The 20,871-nt window shown below is 40.7% G+C and overlaps 1 protein-coding gene and 1 long non-coding RNA gene across 10 annotated transcripts in view; one reads left to right on the plus strand and one right to left on the minus strand.

Annotated features, from left to right (window-relative positions):
• The window catches only part of fggy (FGGY carbohydrate kinase domain containing), a 347,777-nt gene that overhangs the window by 268,248 nt on the left and 58,658 nt on the right, over positions 1–20,871 (plus strand). For 6 of the 9 annotated variants that reach the window (XM_069938507.1, XM_069938506.1, XM_069938510.1 and 3 more), the window contains one exon: positions 1,546–1,640. The exons of 1 other annotated variant lie outside the window; for it this stretch is intronic. In XM_069938507.1, the coding sequence (XP_069794608.1) occupies positions 1,546–1,640 (95 nt within the window). The remainder of the gene's footprint in view (positions 1–1,545; positions 1,641–20,871) is intronic. 2 more of the 9 variants (XM_069938509.1, XM_069938508.1) reach the window with 1 other exon arrangement.
• Positions 1–20,871, minus strand: part of LOC138763784 (uncharacterized) — a 45,194-nt gene that overhangs the window by 11,274 nt on the left and 13,049 nt on the right. The window lies entirely within an intron of this gene.

Raw genomic sequence — 20,871 nt, forward strand, 5'->3', positions numbered from 1 at the left:
CTGTAACACTGTAGAAGTGATCGCAGTCTCTCTCTCTTAGAGAGAAAAGACTGTTTAACTCTCTCTGCTTGCAAAACTACATGACCCTCTCCTCCAGACAGAAGGCGTCTCTGACAAGATCTTTCATCTGTTGCCTTTTGTAAACAACAATCCATTAGTGAAGTCTCTTGAAGACTCTACAAAGCCCTTGCAAAATCTGTGGAGCTGATATTTCTAGCATTAGCAAAGCTCCAGTATTTCAAATAAGAATTGTTTTAAAGTGTTTGTATGTAACCTACTCTAACAAACCTTTCCCAATTTATCTCCCAAAAGCATATCTATATACTCTGTCACACATGCAGAATATTTTATGCTCTTTTGACATCCAGCCTTGTAAGAATGCAAGGCTAAACTTCTTGTCAGGTTTTTTCAGTATTTCATGGGTGTGGGGTTTGTTTCAATTTATTCAAAAACTTAATTCATAAATATAAACACAAGGATTGCAATACAATCAATGCACATCTTTTATTACATTCATTGTGCCGCAACTCACAATAAATTTCAAAGCATAGTCTGTAGATGCCACTATTTTATAGAGCAAAAAAAATGCAATTGTAAAGCTAGAGATTCTCCGCCCTCTAGTCGCTGACCCAACCGTCATAAATGCTGCACAAGTGACTCCAAGATGTTGACTCTGATCCTTCCAGGGAGTAGTTCCAGCAGTGGAGTGGAGTGCTCCACCTCGCTTCATAAATGGGCTACCACTGCAAGTGGCTGGCTAGGGACGCGCTGATGATGTCACGATGACGCTGTCAGCCTGTGACCGGTTACTGAAGAAACACATAATGTTTACTTTCTGTAATGTACATGAATTAAACTGTTTATATTTCAGGAGAGAATGTGGTGAAAGAGTCCTACAGAATGTACCTGCATGTTTGCATGGGATTAAAACAGCCACTTCTCCACTTCCAGTGCCTGGCAGAAGAATGATCAATGGCTGTCCTCATTACCCATATTCCCACACGCAGCTGGAACCACTCTGTGTTTCCTAGAGCGGTTCCAACTGCATGGGAGATTATGGATAATGAGGATGGCCATTGCTCGCTGCGTATTTATGCAGTTCATGTTGATGGCCAGCGCCACGGCAACAGTTGCACCACCTACATCAGCTCCAGAGGACGCTACGAGGCACTGTTCTTCATAGCAGCCTTTTAGAGCTGCTCTATGAAAATGCGAGTTCAAATTTGTCTCTGCGGATGTAGCCGGCCTCAAAGCGGAGACCCAGCATAAAAACACCCACTGACTATAATATGATATCCAGTACAAAGAGTGCAGTGTGATTGTGCAATGCCTCATGACTGAGGTTACAGCTGAAAAGTTGTCACATTAGGTCAGTGCAACCTTTTCTCATAGATTAGCAAATAAAGAATGATGTGTCGATACGAATAAATTAACATTTTATAATGAAATGTAAATTAGGGTGGGGATTAATTTAGGACATAATTTCTTCAACTGTACTCTAATAGTGCATTGCTTGTAACGTCAACTTTAAAATATCTTATTTAGGTATGCCAGTTGTCCTTGCTGAGGAGGTGGAGTCAGTTTTAGTGGGCGCTGCTGTTGTGGGAGCCTATGCCTCAGGTGACTTTCAATCCATACAGGTATGGTTGAATTGCTTGTTGTGTTGTAAATATTCCTATTCAGTCTGCATCACAAGTTCACAATTATTCAGTATTTCACAGCTTTTGTTGTCTTGACTTTCAGTGATGGACTGAGGGCATTTTAAAGGGAATTATGGTTACCTGTCACCTTCAATGTTTCTCCTTTGTTTTAAATAATTAATGTGAGAAAAGCATGCCCAGTGGACCAGTGTGTTACAGTGAATTGTACCATAAAGTGGGAGATCAGTGTGATGGTTTACTTTGCGATTCTATCCACAATAAATTTCCAATCTCAACAGTACAACTCAATGCCAACTGGAGTCAATGTTTTCCGAAGGGGAGGCCTGCAAGTCTAGCCAGTCCGGGTTTTACTATTGCATTATCTAGCGGGCAGTGACAAAGCAAAATACTTAGCCGAAGTGTCTGATGTACCGTGGCATAATTAGGGAATGGCTTACTCTGCAAAGGAAATAAAAATAAAATATTAATAATGGAAGCATTTTGAAAATATTACAAAAAAAAAGAGGTGCTGTCTTGCAAAACCTTTGATGGTATGACCTGCCAGAAGAAGGATTATCTCTTTTAGAGGAACTGAAAGGAACGATGTTTTTCAGAAAACCAGAAAGAACAGAAGCCTCTTGTGCTATTGCTGTGTACTGATACGTGACACCAGCTGACATCTGTTGCCCTTCTCTTCTGGTGGTGTTCATGGTATTTAACATTTAGACAAAGTGCAGAAGTGCCTTGATATAAAATCCTAAAGATCATTATCATAAACGTGGCTTCTGCAGCCTGCTATACTTGGCATAGAGTGTAGATGCCACAGTTTATACTAGTCTTGGTCACTGACTATAACATGATATGCCACATAAACAAACAGTGTAATGTGATCCTGTGTCTGCCTTTGCTATAAAATACAAGCACTTTGAAGGTCTTGATAACATGTTTATATTATAATTACACTTAAGCTTGGAAAAATATACCTGTTTTTAAGATTTCATGAATTTCCCTGAAAAGTGCAAGAAATTTGTAATGTTTTATAGGTACTGTAAAATACAGAACATACATACACATTGCTATTTTTGAATTTGCAGATATACACAGAACAAGAAAGCTAGGGTTAAGTGATTTCTCCTCATTTCACCTGAAAATATGCAAGTGTACAGTCAAGAATTCTGAAACTTGACAAAATTGTGCTTATGTGTGAACCTGGGCAATGACTTTTGGTGGATATTCTCTTATCTTCGCCGATGCTGTTCCCATATGAGGGTCCATAGATTGGGGGAGATATTTAGACATGGATCAAAAATGAGAACAGACTTTTCCTATCATTAGCCAACACTGCTGAACTCAATTACTTCTTGAGACTGTAATTAAATAATTAATGCACAAATACTTGTAGAAAACATGCTCAAACAGATCAAAATATTATCTCTTTTTTGCATCGTTTTTCACAAAATTGTTTATGGAGAAAGAAAATCCATTATAACTGGACTGTATGTGACTTGAACAAGAAAGTTGATAGCACTGCCATGTTTCATGCACAACAAAATACAGCTTAAGGTGACACACCTTTGGATGTTTTCAATTCTGGCTCAGAAACCGCGTTTAAATAACATAGAAATTGAAAATTATCTATGATTAGTGCTGAATAACACCTGGTGTGAACTAAACAACTTTCAATAAGTGAAACCCATTATTTGGGTGGAGTGCTGGGGCATATTCAGGATTATTAAAGGCTTCATCAAAACAGAGTTAAAGAAAAGAAATTGCAGACTTAACCAAAAAAAAACATTAATTGATCCTGTACCTTTTTCAATTAAAATCAGCACACGATCATCTTATTTTCTATCATTCTAACCTTTCCAGGAAGAATCATGCCAAAACAGTGTGAAGGATTTCAAATTAATATAAATTCCAGAAATTCTGAGTCATGACGTTGGTTGGTTTGTTTGTTTGTTTGACCAGCCAGGGAGGTTACGTGTTAATTTTTGCTGATGCTGTATTTCTTTGAGCCAGGCTAAGTAGTATATTATATGGATCAAATAGTAGGACCCCCTGACCTTGTGATCTCCATTGTTTCACCAGATCATTGAAAATTTATTTATAGCAAGAGAGTGTTGAATTTGTGGTATTTGTGATGGACTAAGTTGTTGTGGATATTTAAGGGAGAGATTCATAGCCAGAGCATCAAAGTTTATGGGAAGAAGGCCGAGCACTGGGGTTGAGAGGGAAAATGGATCAGCTCATGATTGAATGGTGGAGCAGACTCGATGGGCTAAATAGCTTATTTCTTTTCTGATCTCTTATGGTCTTAAAAAAGGAACCTCTGGCTAGCATCAGAGAGAAAAAGGGAATAGATTTTTTTCAGAGAAAAGTACAATGAACAATGACTTAGAATTAGATACCTGCCCTTGTCTGCTCATTTTTATATGAAACTACTTTCAAGAATCTTACCGCTACTGTTAAAGTGTCCGATGTATTACGAGCTCCTGGTTCATTTATCGTGAGTATCACTTTAAGGGCTAGTACCAGCTGCAACCATTCCTAGATGTGGAGAGAGTGGACAGCAACAACTAGTATAGACTGGACCCAACTTCCCTACTTTGGAGAGGAGAAGGAATATTTGTTGCTTTTTCCAAAGACATAGGTAGTAAGGGTCATGTGAGTCAGGTCAGCGCCAAGGGGGAGTGCATCCATGGGCATTGCCCCCCAAGCGAGGTGCTGTGCCCCTCCATACGGTCATGGCCATCACTTGCCAGACCCACCCTCACCCCCTCCAGCATCACTAGCGACTAGCTCGACACACGCAAGGGACTCTCCACCTGCCCAGGCCGTGTCACTAGCGTGCGTCAAGCGGCTAATGACCCTTGACACCATAAAAGCAGTGCTTGTGGCACCTACATCAGAGGGGGGGGGGGGGAGGCTGATGGTAACAGCACCTCCCTACCCATCCCCCTGCTGAGTGAGTTTATGAGCTTTGCACTGTTCCCCCATCTAACAAACTAATGCCCCCCCTAACATATGTTCTGGGGCCAACACAGATGTGAGTGGAACCTTGAAGAAACAACACATTATTGACTAGCAAGAATCTTCTTTGGCTTGGCTTCGCGGACGAAGATTTATGGAGGGGGTAAAAAGTCCACGTCAGCTGCAGGCTCGTTTGTGGCTGACCAGTCCGATGCGGGACAGGCAGACACGATTGCAGCGGTTGCAAGGGAAAATTGGTTGGTTGGGGTTGGGTGTTGGGTTTTTCCTCCTTTGCCTTTTGTCAGTGAGGTGGGCTCTGCGGTCTTCTTCAAAGGAGGCTGCTGCCCGCCAAACTGTGAGGCGCCAAGATGCACGGTTTGAGGCGTTATCAGCCCACTGGCGGTGGTCAATGTGGCAGGCACCAAGAGATTTCTTTAGGCAGTCCTTGTACCTTTTCTTTGGTGCACCTCTGTCACGGTGGCCAGTGGAGAGCTCGCCATATAATACGATCTTGGGAAGGCGATGGTCCTCCATTCTGGAGACGTGACCCATCCAGCGCAGCTGGATCTTCAGCAGCGTGGACTCGATGCTGTCGACCTCTGCCATCTCGAGTACCTCGACGTTAGGGGTGTGAGCGCTCCAATGGATGTTGAGGATGGAGCGGAGACAATGCTGGTGGAAGCGTTCTAGGAGCCGTAGGTGGTGCCGGTAGAGGACCCATGATTCGGAGCCGAACAGGAGTGTGGGTATGACAACGGCTCTGTATACGCTTATCTTTGTGAGGTTTTTCAGTTGGTTGTTTTTCCAGACTCTTTTGTGTAGTCTTCCAAAGGCGCTATTTGCCTTGGCGAGTCTGTTGTCTATCTCATTGTCGATCCTTGCATCTGATGAAATGGTGCAGCCGAGATAGGTAAACTGGTTGACCGTTTTGAGTTTTGTGTGCCCGATGGAGATGTGGGGGGGCTGGTAGTCATGGTGGGGAGCTGGCTGATGGAGGACCTCAGTTTTCTTCAGGCTGACTAGTTGCGGAACTAGCAAGAATGACTCTGTGTGAAATGGACAATTCAGCTAATTCTCCATCAGCAGAATTATTAAATCTAACTGACCAAAGGAAAGGTCACTTTGAGCCATACCTGTGTTTTGGACATATCGTGGAAGTCGCTCATTTTGTTTCCCCTACGTAAGGTAAAGGGGAGTTGTGACAACTGTTCATATGGAAGGATCTTTTCTCTGGAAGAAACTGTACAAGGATTTGTGAGTTTTTGTCAGTCCAGCACTCAGTCTCTCCCACCTCCTTTGTGATTACTTCTGTGCATCAGTTTAAAAGCCTGCATTTCAATACTGGATTTTTTAAAATATTTTTATTAATTTTAATAAAGAACATACAAAAATACAATTCAATATGGATAGATACACAAATTTAATAAAACATTTGGTATATTCAAAACATACATAAATTGTAAATCATATCCATAATTCATATTCCAAATGATACATATTTTTAGTCACAAAAAATAGAAAGAAGAAAAAAAGAAAATAATAAAGGAGAAAAATCAAAACCCTTGCTTAACAGCATTGCCAGATACTACATATGATTAATATTAAAAGAAAAATGAAGGTATAAAAAATATGAAAAGAATGTGGAAAAGATGAGTTAGACAATTTAATTACATTGAATTTAAATTATAAAGTAAGATAGTGAGTCGTAAATGTCCTCTATAATGTCTTATATCTCAATTATTAACTGAATAACAAATCTTTTCCATATTCAAACAAGCCATGATGTCATATAACCATCATGAGTAGGCAATACATTTACAAAGTGACAAAGAATCATTCCCCCCCCTCCCCCATTCTACTGAAGAGGGCCATCAAAGGATTCAGTTTTAAATCTATATTAAACATTTTTGACAAAGAATGGAAAACCTCTCTTCCAGTATTTTTCTAGACTATATGAATTAATGATGCTTCTCCACACCTAGAACTGTCACAACAGGGGTTCATATCAGGATAAAAATGAGAAAATATAGCCTTAGACAAATGTGTTTTGTGTACCACTTTAAATTGTAATAAACAATGGCAAGCACGTAACGAAGAGCTATGAACCAACTTAAGATGTGTGTTCCAATTCACAACTGATATAGTCAAATTTAAATCCTGGTCCCAAACATTTTTAATTTTAATCAGTACATGGCTCTACCTAATTTGAGCCAATATACAAAGTCTTATGCTTTGTACCTTTATTCATAATCATTCTAATTACCCATTATGGAACTCATTTGCCGCCCCCCCACCCACAAAACAAATTTCTAATTTAGCACTTCTAGGTTCTTCACTTCCATTTTCAACTAAGTTAATAGATAATCAAATTAATAAATTTTCTATAAGAATTTTGGCACTGTTTGGAAAACATTTTGCATTTCATAATTTCTCACTTTCAAGCCCTATTGTATCTTATCACTTTTTTAAAACCGCTTTACATGATGCTATTTTTCAGAGATGGTATAGAGAGGGTATTCAAATTTTTAAGGATCTGTTCATCATTTGAACAGTTTTCTGCCAAATTTAATCTGGCCAAATCTCAATTTTTTAGATATTCGTAAGTCTTGAATCACAATTATCTGATTTTATGAGAGAGTCATAATCAAAGTTTTTAGATGATTTTTTTTTAGTTTAATGCCTTCTTGTAAAGGTTTAATGTCCACTATTTACAAAAAATTGTTATGTTTACATCAGACTTTGTTAGTCAACACTTGAGTTTTAAGAATAAACTTTGGAATGACTTTCCAATATTGTGCCTAAACTGTAATTAATTGGATCTCTCTCTCTCTCTCTCTCTCTCTCTCTCTCTCCTCTCTCTCTCTCTCTCTCTCACACACACACACACACACACACACACACACACACACACACACACATGCACATAGTTGGGTTGGATTTAACTAATGCGTTATATTATTAGTAGTTACTAATAAATATATTGTTTTAAAAGAAAAACAATAATATCATCTTGGTGAATTTCTATTGTTGCTGGTCTGCGATGTAACAAATTGGTGATTTGTCCGGTATCTGACCAAAATTGGACCTTATTGATCGATTGATTTTTGATTTGATTAATTAAAATACTTTTTGAAAGCCAGTCAAAAGGCATGTATGTGTGGGGAAACAGCAGCAATGGACAGTGATGAGTTTTTGAAATTGCCTTTCTCTGTGGGTTTACAGAGGGTGAAAAGGGATGAGTTATTGCCCAAAAGTTGGTTGATGCCCAAACTTTGGAACTTGTTGTGATAAAACCGTCTATGAAAATGATGGAGATCTAGGGAATTACAGAACAAAACTATTTGGCTGCAGGGAAATTTAGAGAGGAGTTTGAACAGTTTCTCGGGAGTAAATCCCTTGAGCTACATTTACTGTTGAACAGATAAAGTTAGGAAAATGTAAATTTGAGCCAGAGGAAGCAGAGGAACAAAGTCAGATTGAGAGAGAGAAGAGGAGAAATGGAGTTCCACCTTCAGGTCCTAGTGAGAGGTTTGTGACCAGGTTAGATTAGTTCCTCCATTTGGTGAGGCTGAAATTGATTAATACTTCCAGGATTTTGAGAAAGTTACTGAGAGTTTAAAATGGCGAGAAGGCCATTGATCCATCATGTTATAAAGCTTGATTCAAGGAAAGGCCCAGCAGGCTTACTCTGCCCTTATAACTGAAAAAGCTGCTGGTTATGACACTGTTAAGCAAGCCATGCTTAAAGCTTATGAATTGGTTCCAGAGCTTATAGGCAAAAATTCTGAAATTTGAGGAAATCGACAAAGCATATGACAAAGCTGTGTGCTTTGACTGATGGTGCACATCAAAAAAAAAAGTAATTATAACAGACTGAGAAAACTGGTGTTTTAGTTAAGGAAATTAAAAGGTGATATTATGACATAAAAGCACATTTAGATGAAAAAGGAGTGGGAACTTGGCAGGAATCATCTAAATTAGCAGATGAGTATGCTTTAACTCACAACGTTAAGTTTGTAACAAGTATAACCTTCCAAAAGGGATATATGGACTACACTAGCAAGTTAGAAAATACATTGTGAGGTAGGGTTAGGGGTAAAAATGAAGGGAAGCAAGTGAAGGAAAAACTTTGGGTCCATTTTGCCATGATTGTAAGAAACCTGTTCATGTGATAGAAAATTTTTCCATGCTGAGAAAAAAGAAAGTAAAGGATGCAGTGCAGATTGTATGTATTTAAAGACATGAAAAGCATAGAAATCATAAAGGTCCTGACCTGCTGATAACATTAGCGATGAATTCAAATATTTTGTGTCAGAGTGTTTGGTTTTGGTAAAGGAAGAGCCACCACAACTGACAGTGATAATCCTTTGAGATAGTGGGGCCACCCAGTCACTTGTGTTGGATAGTGTTTTGGAGTTTGGCATTGAGACTGCCACGGTTAAAATACATTTGATTTGAGGTCTGTGGGGATGATCCAGAGTTGATACTTCTGCACAGGATAGTGTTGAAATCAGCATTAGTTGATTAACCTGTTATGATAGGGATCCGATCAAGTTTGCCTGTGCAGGGAGTTTCGATAGTTATTAGGAAATGACCTTGCAGAGAGTAAAGTTGCCCCTGTAGTGCAGTTGACAGCTAAGCCTGTCATTGATGAGACAAAGACAGATTTGGATATATATCCAGCCTGCACAGTGACTCAAACTGTGGCTAACAAGCTTTTCAGTACAGACAGACAGTCCTGTGCAGACTGATTTCACAGGAAGCAGAATCTGTGATAGCTCTCAGGTTGTAATTACCTGCCAAAGACAGGTCCATCTTTATTGGACCAGAGTTCTGATGTTAAACCTGAGTGTAAAGATGTGTCGTTATCTTGAAAAGAGTTTATAGCAGGGCAGAACAGAGATCCTAATTTGACTGAAGTGAAAGGCTCTCTCTGATGATGAAGTGCCAGATGGCTATTATTTCAAGGAACAATGGATTAATGAGGATGTGCAGTTGAAGTTCTTAGATTATGTTTCAAAGTTTAAAGATCATTTGCAGAAAGTTTGTAAATGACCTCAAGAGAATTTGAAAACCGCTCAAGGCAAAATGTGATTTTAAAAACTTTTAAACTATGGGATAAAGTTTTAATCCTTTTCCCAACAAATTCCAATCCCCTTAGGGCAAAATTTTCGTGGCCATACGAGATGGAGTCAAAGGTGAATGAAGTCAGCTATGTATTTAGAACACCTGATTGGAGACGTAAAACTCAGAGTTGCCAGGTTGATATGTTAATACTTTATTTTAGCAAGGAACAGTCTTCACCAGCAGTATTGGTTGTTGATAGAACCAAGGAGTCAAGGAACCATGAGATGGTAGAAGCTGACTCTTGTGAGGGTCACTTCTAACAAAACATTGTCCTGATTTGATTGTTTTGCAGAATTTGGATGTTCAATTGGCTCATTTTCAGGTCCAGGGAAAGGAGCAAATGAAACAGCTTAATTTAGGAAGCTGTTTCCAGATATTCCTAAGAGAATGGCAATAGCGTCAATATCTTGATGTTGGAAATGCAAAACTTATCAAACAACATCCATGTCGAATGAATGTTGAAAAGTGCAAACTGAGATCAAGAGATTGAATATGTTAAAGAATAATATTATTAGATATTCCACTTCAGATTGGAGTACTCCTGATGTCCTGTTGCCTAAACCACTTGGAACAGTTAGATTTTGCATGGATTATAGAAAAGTTAATGTGGTAACAAAGACACATGCTTATCCTATCTCTAGGGTGGATGTTTGTGTGGACAGGCTAGGTTTCTTTTGAAGATGGACTTATTAAAAGGTTACTGATATATTCTTTTAACAGACAGAGGTAGGGAAATTTCTGCATTTGTGACCTTGTCAGGGTTATATGAATACAATGTTTCATCTTTAGAATGATCATTTCTGTGAATCAAGGTTTAGAGCATATTGTTACGAGCCCAAAGGACCCCAAAACTCAGCAGCAATAGACATTCACCAAAACAAGTAATTACTTAAACAAAAGTTGTTTTTAATTATCTTTAAACATGAAAACAGAATCAAACTTTAACTTATTTCTATTAACTAACCCAACTTAACCCCCTTCTAATTTTAAGCACATGTGTATGTAATGTGTGTGTAAATTTAAGAAAATTTATTTGGTTCACAGTTCAATCTCACTTTTCATTCTTCCAAGTTCTCTGGTTGCAGGCAATTCTTATACTGTGCACAGAATTTAACATGTATAAAGTTCACCAGGCTTTGGTGCTCAAAAGGTAAATGTTTACCACTCAGGAAGGTTCTTTGTAGGTTTGCAGAGAGAAATTTGTTGTTCCAAGATTTCCACAACTGAGGTACCACCATTAGTCACCTCAATGCCTTGCTGATGAAACTTACCCCATCAGGGTTGTCCAGATGATAACCTCTTTCTTTCAGACTACTACAGAGTTCCTTTCTGTTCCACTTATTCCAAAAGAAACATCAGGCAGATAGCACTTCCAGCCACCCGCCACTCTGGAGTTTCTGTTTCAGTTCCAACAAGTTTCTCCTGCTTATTTCAGCTGTGACTTTCTCTCTCCATCTCAGATTCCAACTGCCAGCCACATGTCCTTCTCTCCCTCACTTGCCAAACCCTCTCTTTATCCAGCAAACAATAGGAGTTAGTTTTCTGCTCCCTTCTGTTGTTTTAGATAAACAAACCTCTCAGTGACCTTTGAGTAAGCACTTTGCAGAAAGGTCAGAAGTCTTGTAAAAAATGTTCAACACAGATGACCTGTCTTATGATATCATTTCAATTAGCACCTACTTCTGAAATGTGCATAGCATTCTCCATAGTTTCTGTAAAGTCACTGAATATGAATTCTTCAGTATTTGAAATAAGATCGGTTTTAAAATGTGTATGTATATATGTAACATACTCTAATTTTACCAATTTATCTCCCAAATATTCCATCACATTATGGATGAGTTGGCTACAGGGAATTACACCTGGAAGCATATATCTCAGAGTTAGAGAAATTGTTGGACAAACTTTCAAAAGCAAATCTTAGCCAAAAGTAAACTTGGCCTTGCTACTGTGACTTAACTTGGTTATGTTGTTGGTCAAGGCAAGTTGGCGCCTGTTCAGACAAAAGTTCAGATGATTTCTGAGTTTCCCATTCCCCCAGGTAAGAAAGTTGTTGGGAGGTTTCTGGGAATGATAGAATATTACCAAAAGTTTTGTAGAATTTTTGCTGAGATAGCCCTTCCTTTGACTAATCTTCTGAAGAAGGGTTTTTGGACAGAACTTTGTCAGGAAGCATTTGACAAACTGAAAGCCGTTTTATGTTACCAGCCTGTGCTTAAGTCATTTGACTTTGAAAAACCATTTTTTTAGTAGTTAATGCTCGTGATGAAGTTGTGGGATTAGTGTTATTACAAAAGAAGGGTTGTGATGATATTGATCATCCAAGAAATTCAACGAACATCAAAAGAATTATTGTACCATAGAAAAATAATTATTGTCCCTTCTACTGGCTTTGCAACATTTTAATACTTATATCTGCACAGCTCAGGGACCACTTGTTGTGTATACTGACTATGATCACTTAGTGTTCTTGAGTAAAATGAAAAACAAAAATGGACTATTGTTAAACTAGAGTATAATTCTGCAGGAATATGATTTAATGATAACTCATATTAGAGGCAAGGATAATGTAATTGCTGATTGCTTTTCAATATGTTTGCAATGTTTTGCAGAAAATTGAAACTTATTATCTGTATCTGTTGCCAAAAATATTATATGTGTCTGTATTCTTTGTTCTTTGGCTTGGCTTCGCGGACGAAGATTTATGGAGGGGGTAAAAGTCCACGTCAGCTGCAGGCTCGTTTGTGGCTGACCAGTCCGATGCGGGACAGGCAGACACGGTTGCAGCGGCTGCAGGGGAAAATTGGTTGGTTGGGGTTGGGTGTTGGGTTTTTCCTCCTTTGCCTTTTGTCAGTGAGGTGGGCTCTGCGGTCTTCTTCAAAGGAGGTTGCTGCCCGCCAAATTGTGAGGCGCCAAGATGCACGGTTTGAGGCGATATCAGCCCACTGGCAGTGGTCAATGTGGCAGGCACCAAGAGATTTCTTTAGGCAGTCCTTGTACCTTTTCTTTGGTGCACCTCTGTCATGGTGGCCAGTGGAGAGCTCGCCATATAACACGATCTTGGGAAGGCGATGGTTCTCCATTCTGGAGACGTGACCCACCCAGCGCAGCTGGATCTTCAGCAGCGTGGACTCGATGCTGTCGACCTCTGCCATCTCGAGTACTTCGACGATAGGGATGAAAGCGCTCCAATGGATGTTGAGGATGGAGCGGAGACAACGCTGGTGGAAGCGTTCTAGGAGCCATAGGTGATGCCGGTATTATATCATGTATAAATAGTGAATGTATTATTTCAGACATTGTAGGCTACAGTAAAAATTATGCTCTTACAGCTCAAAATTTTCTTTGTTATGGAGAAGTATTACGAGTTCCCATTTCATTTAGTATGTGTATTACTTTAAGGGCTAGTACCAGCTGCAACCATTCATAGCTGTGGAGAGACTGGGTGGCAGCAACTAGTACAGACTGGATCCAACTTCCCTACTTTGGGAAGGAGAAGGCTCATTTGTTGCTTTTTCTAAGGACACAGGTAGTGAGAGAATCGTGTGAGTGGAACCCCAAAGAACCAACTCATTATTGATTAATAGCCATCTCATCAACCACAGAGTAGGAATGACTCTGTGTGAAATGGACATTCGGTTGATACTCCCTGTCAAGGAAATTATTGAACCTCATGGTGACCAAAGGAAAGGTCACTTTGATTGACACATACCTGGGTTTTGGATGCATCGTGGAAGTCACTCATTTTGTTTCTCCTATGCAAGGAAAAGGGGAGTTGTGACAACGGTTTGTATGGAAGGATCTTTTCTCTGGAAGAAACTCTCGAGTTTTCAGTAGTTGGTCACTTAGTCTCTCCCACCTCCTTCGTGATTACTTCTGTGTATCATTTTAAAAGCCTGCATTTCAACACTGGATTTCTAAGACTGAAGTTTGGAATGACTTTCCAGTGTTGTGCCTAAGCTGTAATGGTTTGGGTGTTACACACACACACACACACACACACACACACACACACACACACACACACACACACACACACACACACACACACACACACAGAGAGTTGGGTTTAATGAATGTTATATTATTAATCGTTATTAATGTATTGTTTTAAAGTAAATAATACTGTCTTGCTGAATTTACATTGTTGCTGGTCTGTGGCATAACAAATGATATAAATGTATAAATATGTACAGATATCTAAACAATGATGTATAAAATCCATAGCTGGTCTGTTATCAACAGTTCTCCCATAGAGGTTAAAGTAAGCCAAAAGCCTAGGATGTGTTGGACAATTTTCTGCAGAATTCAGCTCAAATTATTTTTGACCGCAAAGTTATGGATGTACAAGTTGACAATGGCACGCAGGAGGCAGCAGGATATTTGTCATCTCAGAGAATGATAGACCAATAAGATGAGGGAATTGCAAGCAATGCAATGGAAGGGTAAATAATGTAAATTCATTGTCAAATTAGAAAAAAAAAGTTAAAATAACAGAGAAAGCAAATTTGATTCATCAAGTGAAAATGATGGAAAGCAGAAAAAATGCAAGAAGATTAAAACCACCAATAAAAATTCAAATTCTTAACAGATTGAGGAACTAAACCTTTAATTCAGAAACACAAAAGATGCAGATCCCGGAATCTAGAACAGAGAAAGAATTGCTGGATGCATTCAGCAGGTCAGTCAGTTCCCATAGGTAGAAATCATTAGTCAATATTTTGGTTCTGAACCCTTTATCAAGCTAGGACCCTCCCCAGCCTCTTTCTACTTTTACATATGTAACATCACCCCTTCCCTTTACTCTCAGTAAAGTGTCCAGACCTGAAATGTTGAATGATCATTTCTACCCATGATGCTGTTTGACCTGGTAAGTTCCTCCAGTAATTCTTTGTTAGCTCTGCACTTTCTCTTGTTCACTTTCTGTAGTCGATTAATAGCCACAAATCATTTATGCAGAAAATCACTGAGCATGACTTTTCGTGAAAAATGTAATTTCTAAGGAATATGCAACTTGGCAAAGCCTACGAGTTGAAAGGCAAGAAGCTGTTTGTGTAAATCTAATGTTGGTATCATCCAACAGGTTTCAGCCAGTGACAATTCATGAGTCCTCATTACAAGTTGCTGACCAACTTTCATTGGTTTTCTCATGTTGTTATTTGCCTTGCAGTTTTTAGGACATCCTTCCATGTATTTTTAGTTCTGTTATCTCAGAATCATGGTGAATGTAAAAGATTGGCCTGAAAATCCAGAGAAATGGCAGCAGTTGTGCAATTCAGTCCAGAATTGTCAAGAAGATATGGACTCCCACACACACATGGAAGGCCCAAACCACTTGACAGGTTCGCAGCACAGGTTTTCTGACTATACTCTTGGATTTCTCTTGGAGTTCAGTGGCAGAGCACCAAATTCCTGCAGTTTTACAGCAATTACATCGGGGAATCTGCCTGCACAACATATGCCAGGTTAAATATGGTGCAAGATCTACATCTCCATTCATTTCATTGAAGGAGAGAATCTGCAAACAAGTAAGCTAAATTTCATTCAACTTTTATTTTTCTGAATTAGCTCAAATTATTTAATAATGGTGGAGCTTCCACCATGCTTCAATATTTGAACTGAAAAATAGAACCAGTGAAAATTTCTTTCACATTGGAAAACCCACAGAGGTCTGCGGCCAGGCAGCCTAGAACATGAGGGTTGAAGGCTCTGCAAAGCAACAGATTGGTGCAGGGCAGCAAAGCAGCCCTCTGCCCATCAAGGAGAAACCTGAGAGTGGTTTGACAGGATAGGGGACCGCAGAATCAGAATTTATTGTCATGCACAAGCATGAAATTCAGTGTTTTGTGGCAGCATCATAGAGCAAATATTCATATAAACCACTTTTACAACAATAAATGTTAAAAAAAAACAAAATAGTGCACAAAACGTAAGGCAGTGTCTTTGGTTCATTGATCATTCAGGAATCTGATGGCAGTGGGGAAGAAGCTCCCCTTTTGCCACTGAGTGCTGTTAGGTCTGCTTTGTTCATGAATGAGTGAGACAAACACCAGACTGAGTCGAAATCAGGGTTCTTTGTTCTTTATTACCGGATTGTAACACTTGCGACTAACAAAGTTAGTCGGAGAATGCATTCTGCCGTTATCAGCAAAATGGTGATTTTTTATACCCTTGGATACATGCTTAGAACATCATCATATCATTACTTGTCCAATGACTAAAACTGTTGCTATCCTTTCCCTGCTAGCTTCCTGCCTCTCAATCCATCAATGTCTCTCTTATCTTGTAAGTACAAGGATGCATTCTGTTACTCCTTAGTACTGGGTGACTCCTTCTCCGGTCCCATCTCATGATGTTTTACCTAACAGGAGTACAAGGACACCTCCCCTTCTTGTTACTGCCCTGTACAGGGTAACTCCCTACACATTCCCATCTCATGATGTTTTACCTTACAGTGCTCATCTTTAGGGTCCTGTACCTTTTTCCCTGATGGTAGCAGAGTGGAAAAGGTATGGCCTGGGTTTGGGGGTCTTTGAGGATAGAGGCTGCATTATTAAGACACTGCCTCTTATAGATGTCCTTGATGGAGTGAAGTCTGGTGCCTGTTAACAACCCTCGAGGTTTTTTTTCTTGTCCTGAGAGTTGGCGCTTCCATACCAGAATGTGAAGCACCAGCCAGAATGTTCTCCACAGTACACATGTAGAAGTTTTTGAGAGTCTTCAGTGACATACCGAATTGGACTAGCATGGAACTCAGTGGCTGAAGGCCTCAAATCAGGCTGTAGCAACTGGTGACGAGCTTCTGGAAATCATGGGTGAGTCAACGTGCCAATGGCAAGCATAACTCCGAAGGGTCTTCAGTCGCTGGCAGCTTCCTAATCACATTGGGTATTCAGAACCAGGGGCCAAGGTTGACTTGGAGGCCTCAAGCTAATATTCACCCCTGGAACGTACAGGAGGCCATATGTGCACAGAGGTCAGGGGAGCACAGGAGATGGCATCATCAATGGAGGTGGTGGGATCCAGAGACACGTAATGTCTTTCTCATCTTGATAATGGTGCTGGAGAAATCACGCCTCTTTGTGTACCTTCACTGGGTCTACAGGAAAGCAATCAAGGCATCTTGAATATTGAATGCTTTCTTACGTAAACTATGAAAGCATTCCAGTGGGTGTCATTTGCTATAATGGCCAGAGAGCCCTGGATTGTATGTGGTCTCACTGGCCATGTTGGAATCATTTAAGAAATCGCTGTCAGAAGATGCACTTAAACTTAAACTTAGTGTGAACCCAGGGAGTTCCTGCCTAATATCTACAGACGTTTGTCCCTATTGTCTAGTCCAATTATATCTCTAAGCATATCTAAAGTTTTCAATACAGTTGATCAAAGTAAATTAGTTCCTGTCTGAATGCAGGAGTTAATCTTCAAACAATGGCCTTCCTTGTCATCCTGCATGTTCCATTAGATATTAACCAAGGAAGGTGAATTAAATGTAGTTTCTGGAAAGTGAGAATTTCTCAATATTCCTAATTAAATCTGAAAGGACACTGGCCTATTAAATGTGTTAGCCTAAATGACTATAGTATTTATTATTAATACTTTTCTTTCTTTGGCTTGGCTTCGCGGACGAAGATCTATGGAGGGGGTAAAAGTCCACATCAGCTGCAGGCTCGATTGTGGCTGACAAGTCCGATGCGGGACAGGCAGACATGGTTGCAGCGGTTGCAGGGGAAAATTGGTTGGTTGGGGTTGGGTGTTGGGTTGTTCCTCCTTTGTCTTTTGTCAGTGAGGTGGGCTCTGCGGTCTTCTTCAAAGGAGGTTCCTGCACGCCGAACTGTGAGACGCCAAGATGCACGGTTCGAGGCAATATCAGCCCACTGGCGGTGGTCAATTTGGCAGGCACCAAGAAATTTCTTTAGGCAGTCCTTGTACCTCTTCTTTGGTGCACCTCTATCACGGTGGCCAGTGGAGAGCTCGCCATATAGCACGATCTTGGGAAGGCGATGGTCCTCCATTCTGGAGACGTGACCCACCCAGCGCAGCTGGATCTTCAGCAGCGTGGACTCGATGCTGTCGGCCTCTGCCATCTCGAGTACTTTGATGTTAGGGATGAAGTCGCTCCAATGAATTTTGAGGATGGAGCGGAGACAACGCTGGTGGAAGCGTTCTAGGAGCCGTAGGTGATGCCAGTAGAGGACCCATGATTCGGAGCCGAACAGGAGTGTGGGTATGACAACGGCTCTGTATACGCTAATCTTTGTGAGGTTTTTCAGTTGGTTGTTTTTCCAGACTCTTTTGTGTAGTCTTCCAAAGGCGCTATTTGCCTTGGAGAGTCTGTTGTCTATCTCGTTGTCGATCCTTGCATCTGATGAAATGGTGCAGCCGAGATAGGTAAACTGGTTGACCGTTTTGAGTTTTGTGTGCCCGATGGAGATGTGGGGGGGCTGGTAGTCATGGTGGGGAGCTGGCTGATGGAGGACCTCAGTTTTCTTCAGGCTGACTTCCAGGCCAAACATTTTGGCAGTTTCCGCAAAACAGGACGTCAAGCGCTAAAGAGCTGGCTCTGAATGGGCAACTAAAGCGGCATCGTCTGCAAAGAGTAGTTCACGGACAAGTTTCTCTTGTGTCTTGGTGTGAGCTTGCAGGCGCCTCAGATTGAAGAGACTGCCATCCGTGCGGTACCGGATGTAAACAGCGTCTTCATTGTTGAGGTCTTTCATGGCTTGGTTCAGCATCATGCTGAAGAAGATTGAAAAGAGGGTTGGTGCGAGAACACACCTTGCTTCACGCCATTGTTAATGGAGAAGGGTTCAGAGAGCTCATTGCTGTATCTGACCCGACCTTGTTGGTTTTCGTGCAGTTGGATAACCATGTTGAGGAACTTTGGGGGGCATCCGAGGCGCTCTAGTATTTGCCAAAGCCCTTTCCTGCTCACAGTATAGAAGGCTTTGGTGAGGTCAACAAAGGTGACGTAGAGTCCTTTGTTTTGTTCTCTGCACTTTTCTTGGAGCTGTCTGAGGGCAAAGACCATGTCAGTAGTTCCTCTGTTTGCGCGAAAGCCGCACTGTGATTCTGGGAGAATATTCTCGGCGACACTAGGTATTATTCTATTTAGGAGAATCCTAGCGAAGATTTTGCCTGCAATGGAGAGCAGCGTGATTCCCCTGTAGTTTGAGCAGTCTGATTTCTCGCCTTTGTTTTTGTACAGGGTGATGATGATGGCATCACGAAGGTCCTGAGGCAGTTTTCCTTGGTCCCAACAAAGCTTGAAAAACTCATGCAGTTTGACATGCAGAGTTTTGCCGCCAGCCTTCCAGACCTCTGGGGGGATTCCATCCATACCTGCTGCTTTGCCACTTTTCAGTTGTTCAATTGCCTCATATGTCTCATCCTGGGTGAGGACCTCATCCAGCTCTAGCCTTAGGGGCTGTTGAGGGAGCTGGAGCAGGGCGGAATCTTGGACTGATCGGTTGGCACTGAAAAGAGATTGGAAGTGTTCTGACCATCGGTTGAGGATGGAGATCTTGTCGCTGAGGAGGACTTTGCCGTCTGAGCTGCTTAGTTTTAACAATTTTGGGTCAGTTCCTCACTGGCTATCTAGATCTCTAATAGGATAGGAAATGCACAACATATAGAATTGAAACTACTAAAGCTAATTCTTCACTACAAATAGGATGTTATAAGAAGATTTAAGTAGTGGAGGATTGTTTCTCAGATTGGATATCTATGACTAGAGGTGTGTCACAGGAATTGGCAAGTTCCATTGTTGTTTGTCATCTATATTAACTACTTGGGTGACAATGTAGTTCGTATTCTGAGTAAGTTTGCAGGTAACACCAATGTTTGTGAAATAGTGAGCAGTGAATTCAGATTTATTGTCAGAGTACATACATGAGATCATAAACAACCATATAACCATTTACAGCACGGAAACAGGCCATGTCGGCCCTTCAAGTCCGTACCGGTTCGCTTGAACAACTCCACTAACTCCTCCGCAAACCCCTGAGGAAGTAGAGGCTTTCTTCATGATGCAACCTTGAGATTCTATTTTCTGCAGAGCAGGCAGAATTGCCACTTAGTAGGGCAAAAACAAACAGTACCGTGTAAACAAATAAAGAACTGTAAACAGATAATGAATGTAAACAAACTGACCGTGTAATAGAGAATTTTAAAAAGTGCACAAGTAAGAGTCCTTAAATGAGTACCTGATTGAGTTTGTCATTGAATAGTCTGTTGGTGGAGGGGTAGCAGCTGTTCCTGAACCTGCTAGACTGAGTCTTGTGGCACCTATACCTCTTACCTGATGGCAACAACAAGAACAGTGCGTGTGCTGGGTGGTGTGGATCCTTAATTGATGCTGCTCTCTGACAGCAGTGTTCCCTGTAGATGTTCTCAATAGTGGGGAGGGTTTTTCCTGTAATGTCCTGGGCTGTGTCCACTACCCTTTGGAAAGCTTTATGCTCAGGGATATCGGTGTCCCCATACAAGACTGGGATGCAACTGGACAGCACACTTTCCACCACACATCTGTAGAAATTTGTCAGGGTTTCTGGTGTCATTCTAAACCTCTGCTTACTCCTGATCAAGTAGAGGCACTAACGTGATTTCTTAACATTGCCATTAGTGTGTTGGGACCAAGAAAGATTCTCTGAGATAGTGACTCCCAAGAACTTAAATTTTCTCACCATCTCAGCTTCTGATCTCCCAATGATCACTGTATTGTGTACTTCTGGCTTTCCTTTCCTGAAGTTAACTCCTTAGTTTTGGTGACATTGGTGTACCATTCAGCCAAGTTTTCAATCTCCCTCCTGTATACTGACTCATCACCTTTCTTTATACAAACCACTATGTTATCATTGGAAAATTTATAGATGGTGTTATTGTCATACCAAGCCGCACAGTCGTAGGTGCAAAGTGAGTAGAGCAGGGGGCTAAGTACCCAGCCTTGTGGTGCTCCAGTACTGATAGTGATTGTGGAGGAGCAAAGTTTTCATTCTCCCTCCTGTATACTGACTCATCACCTTTCTTTATACAACCCACCACCATGGCATTGTTGGAAAATTTATAGATGTTGTTATTGTTATATCGAGCCTCACAGTTGTAGGTGTAAAGTGGCGGGGGAAAAGGTTATCTA

This window comes from Narcine bancroftii, chromosome 5 (genome assembly GCF_036971445.1).
Source record: "Narcine bancroftii isolate sNarBan1 chromosome 5, sNarBan1.hap1, whole genome shotgun sequence".
In the NCBI taxonomy this organism is placed as follows: Eukaryota; Metazoa; Chordata; class Chondrichthyes; order Torpediniformes; family Narcinidae; genus Narcine; species Narcine bancroftii.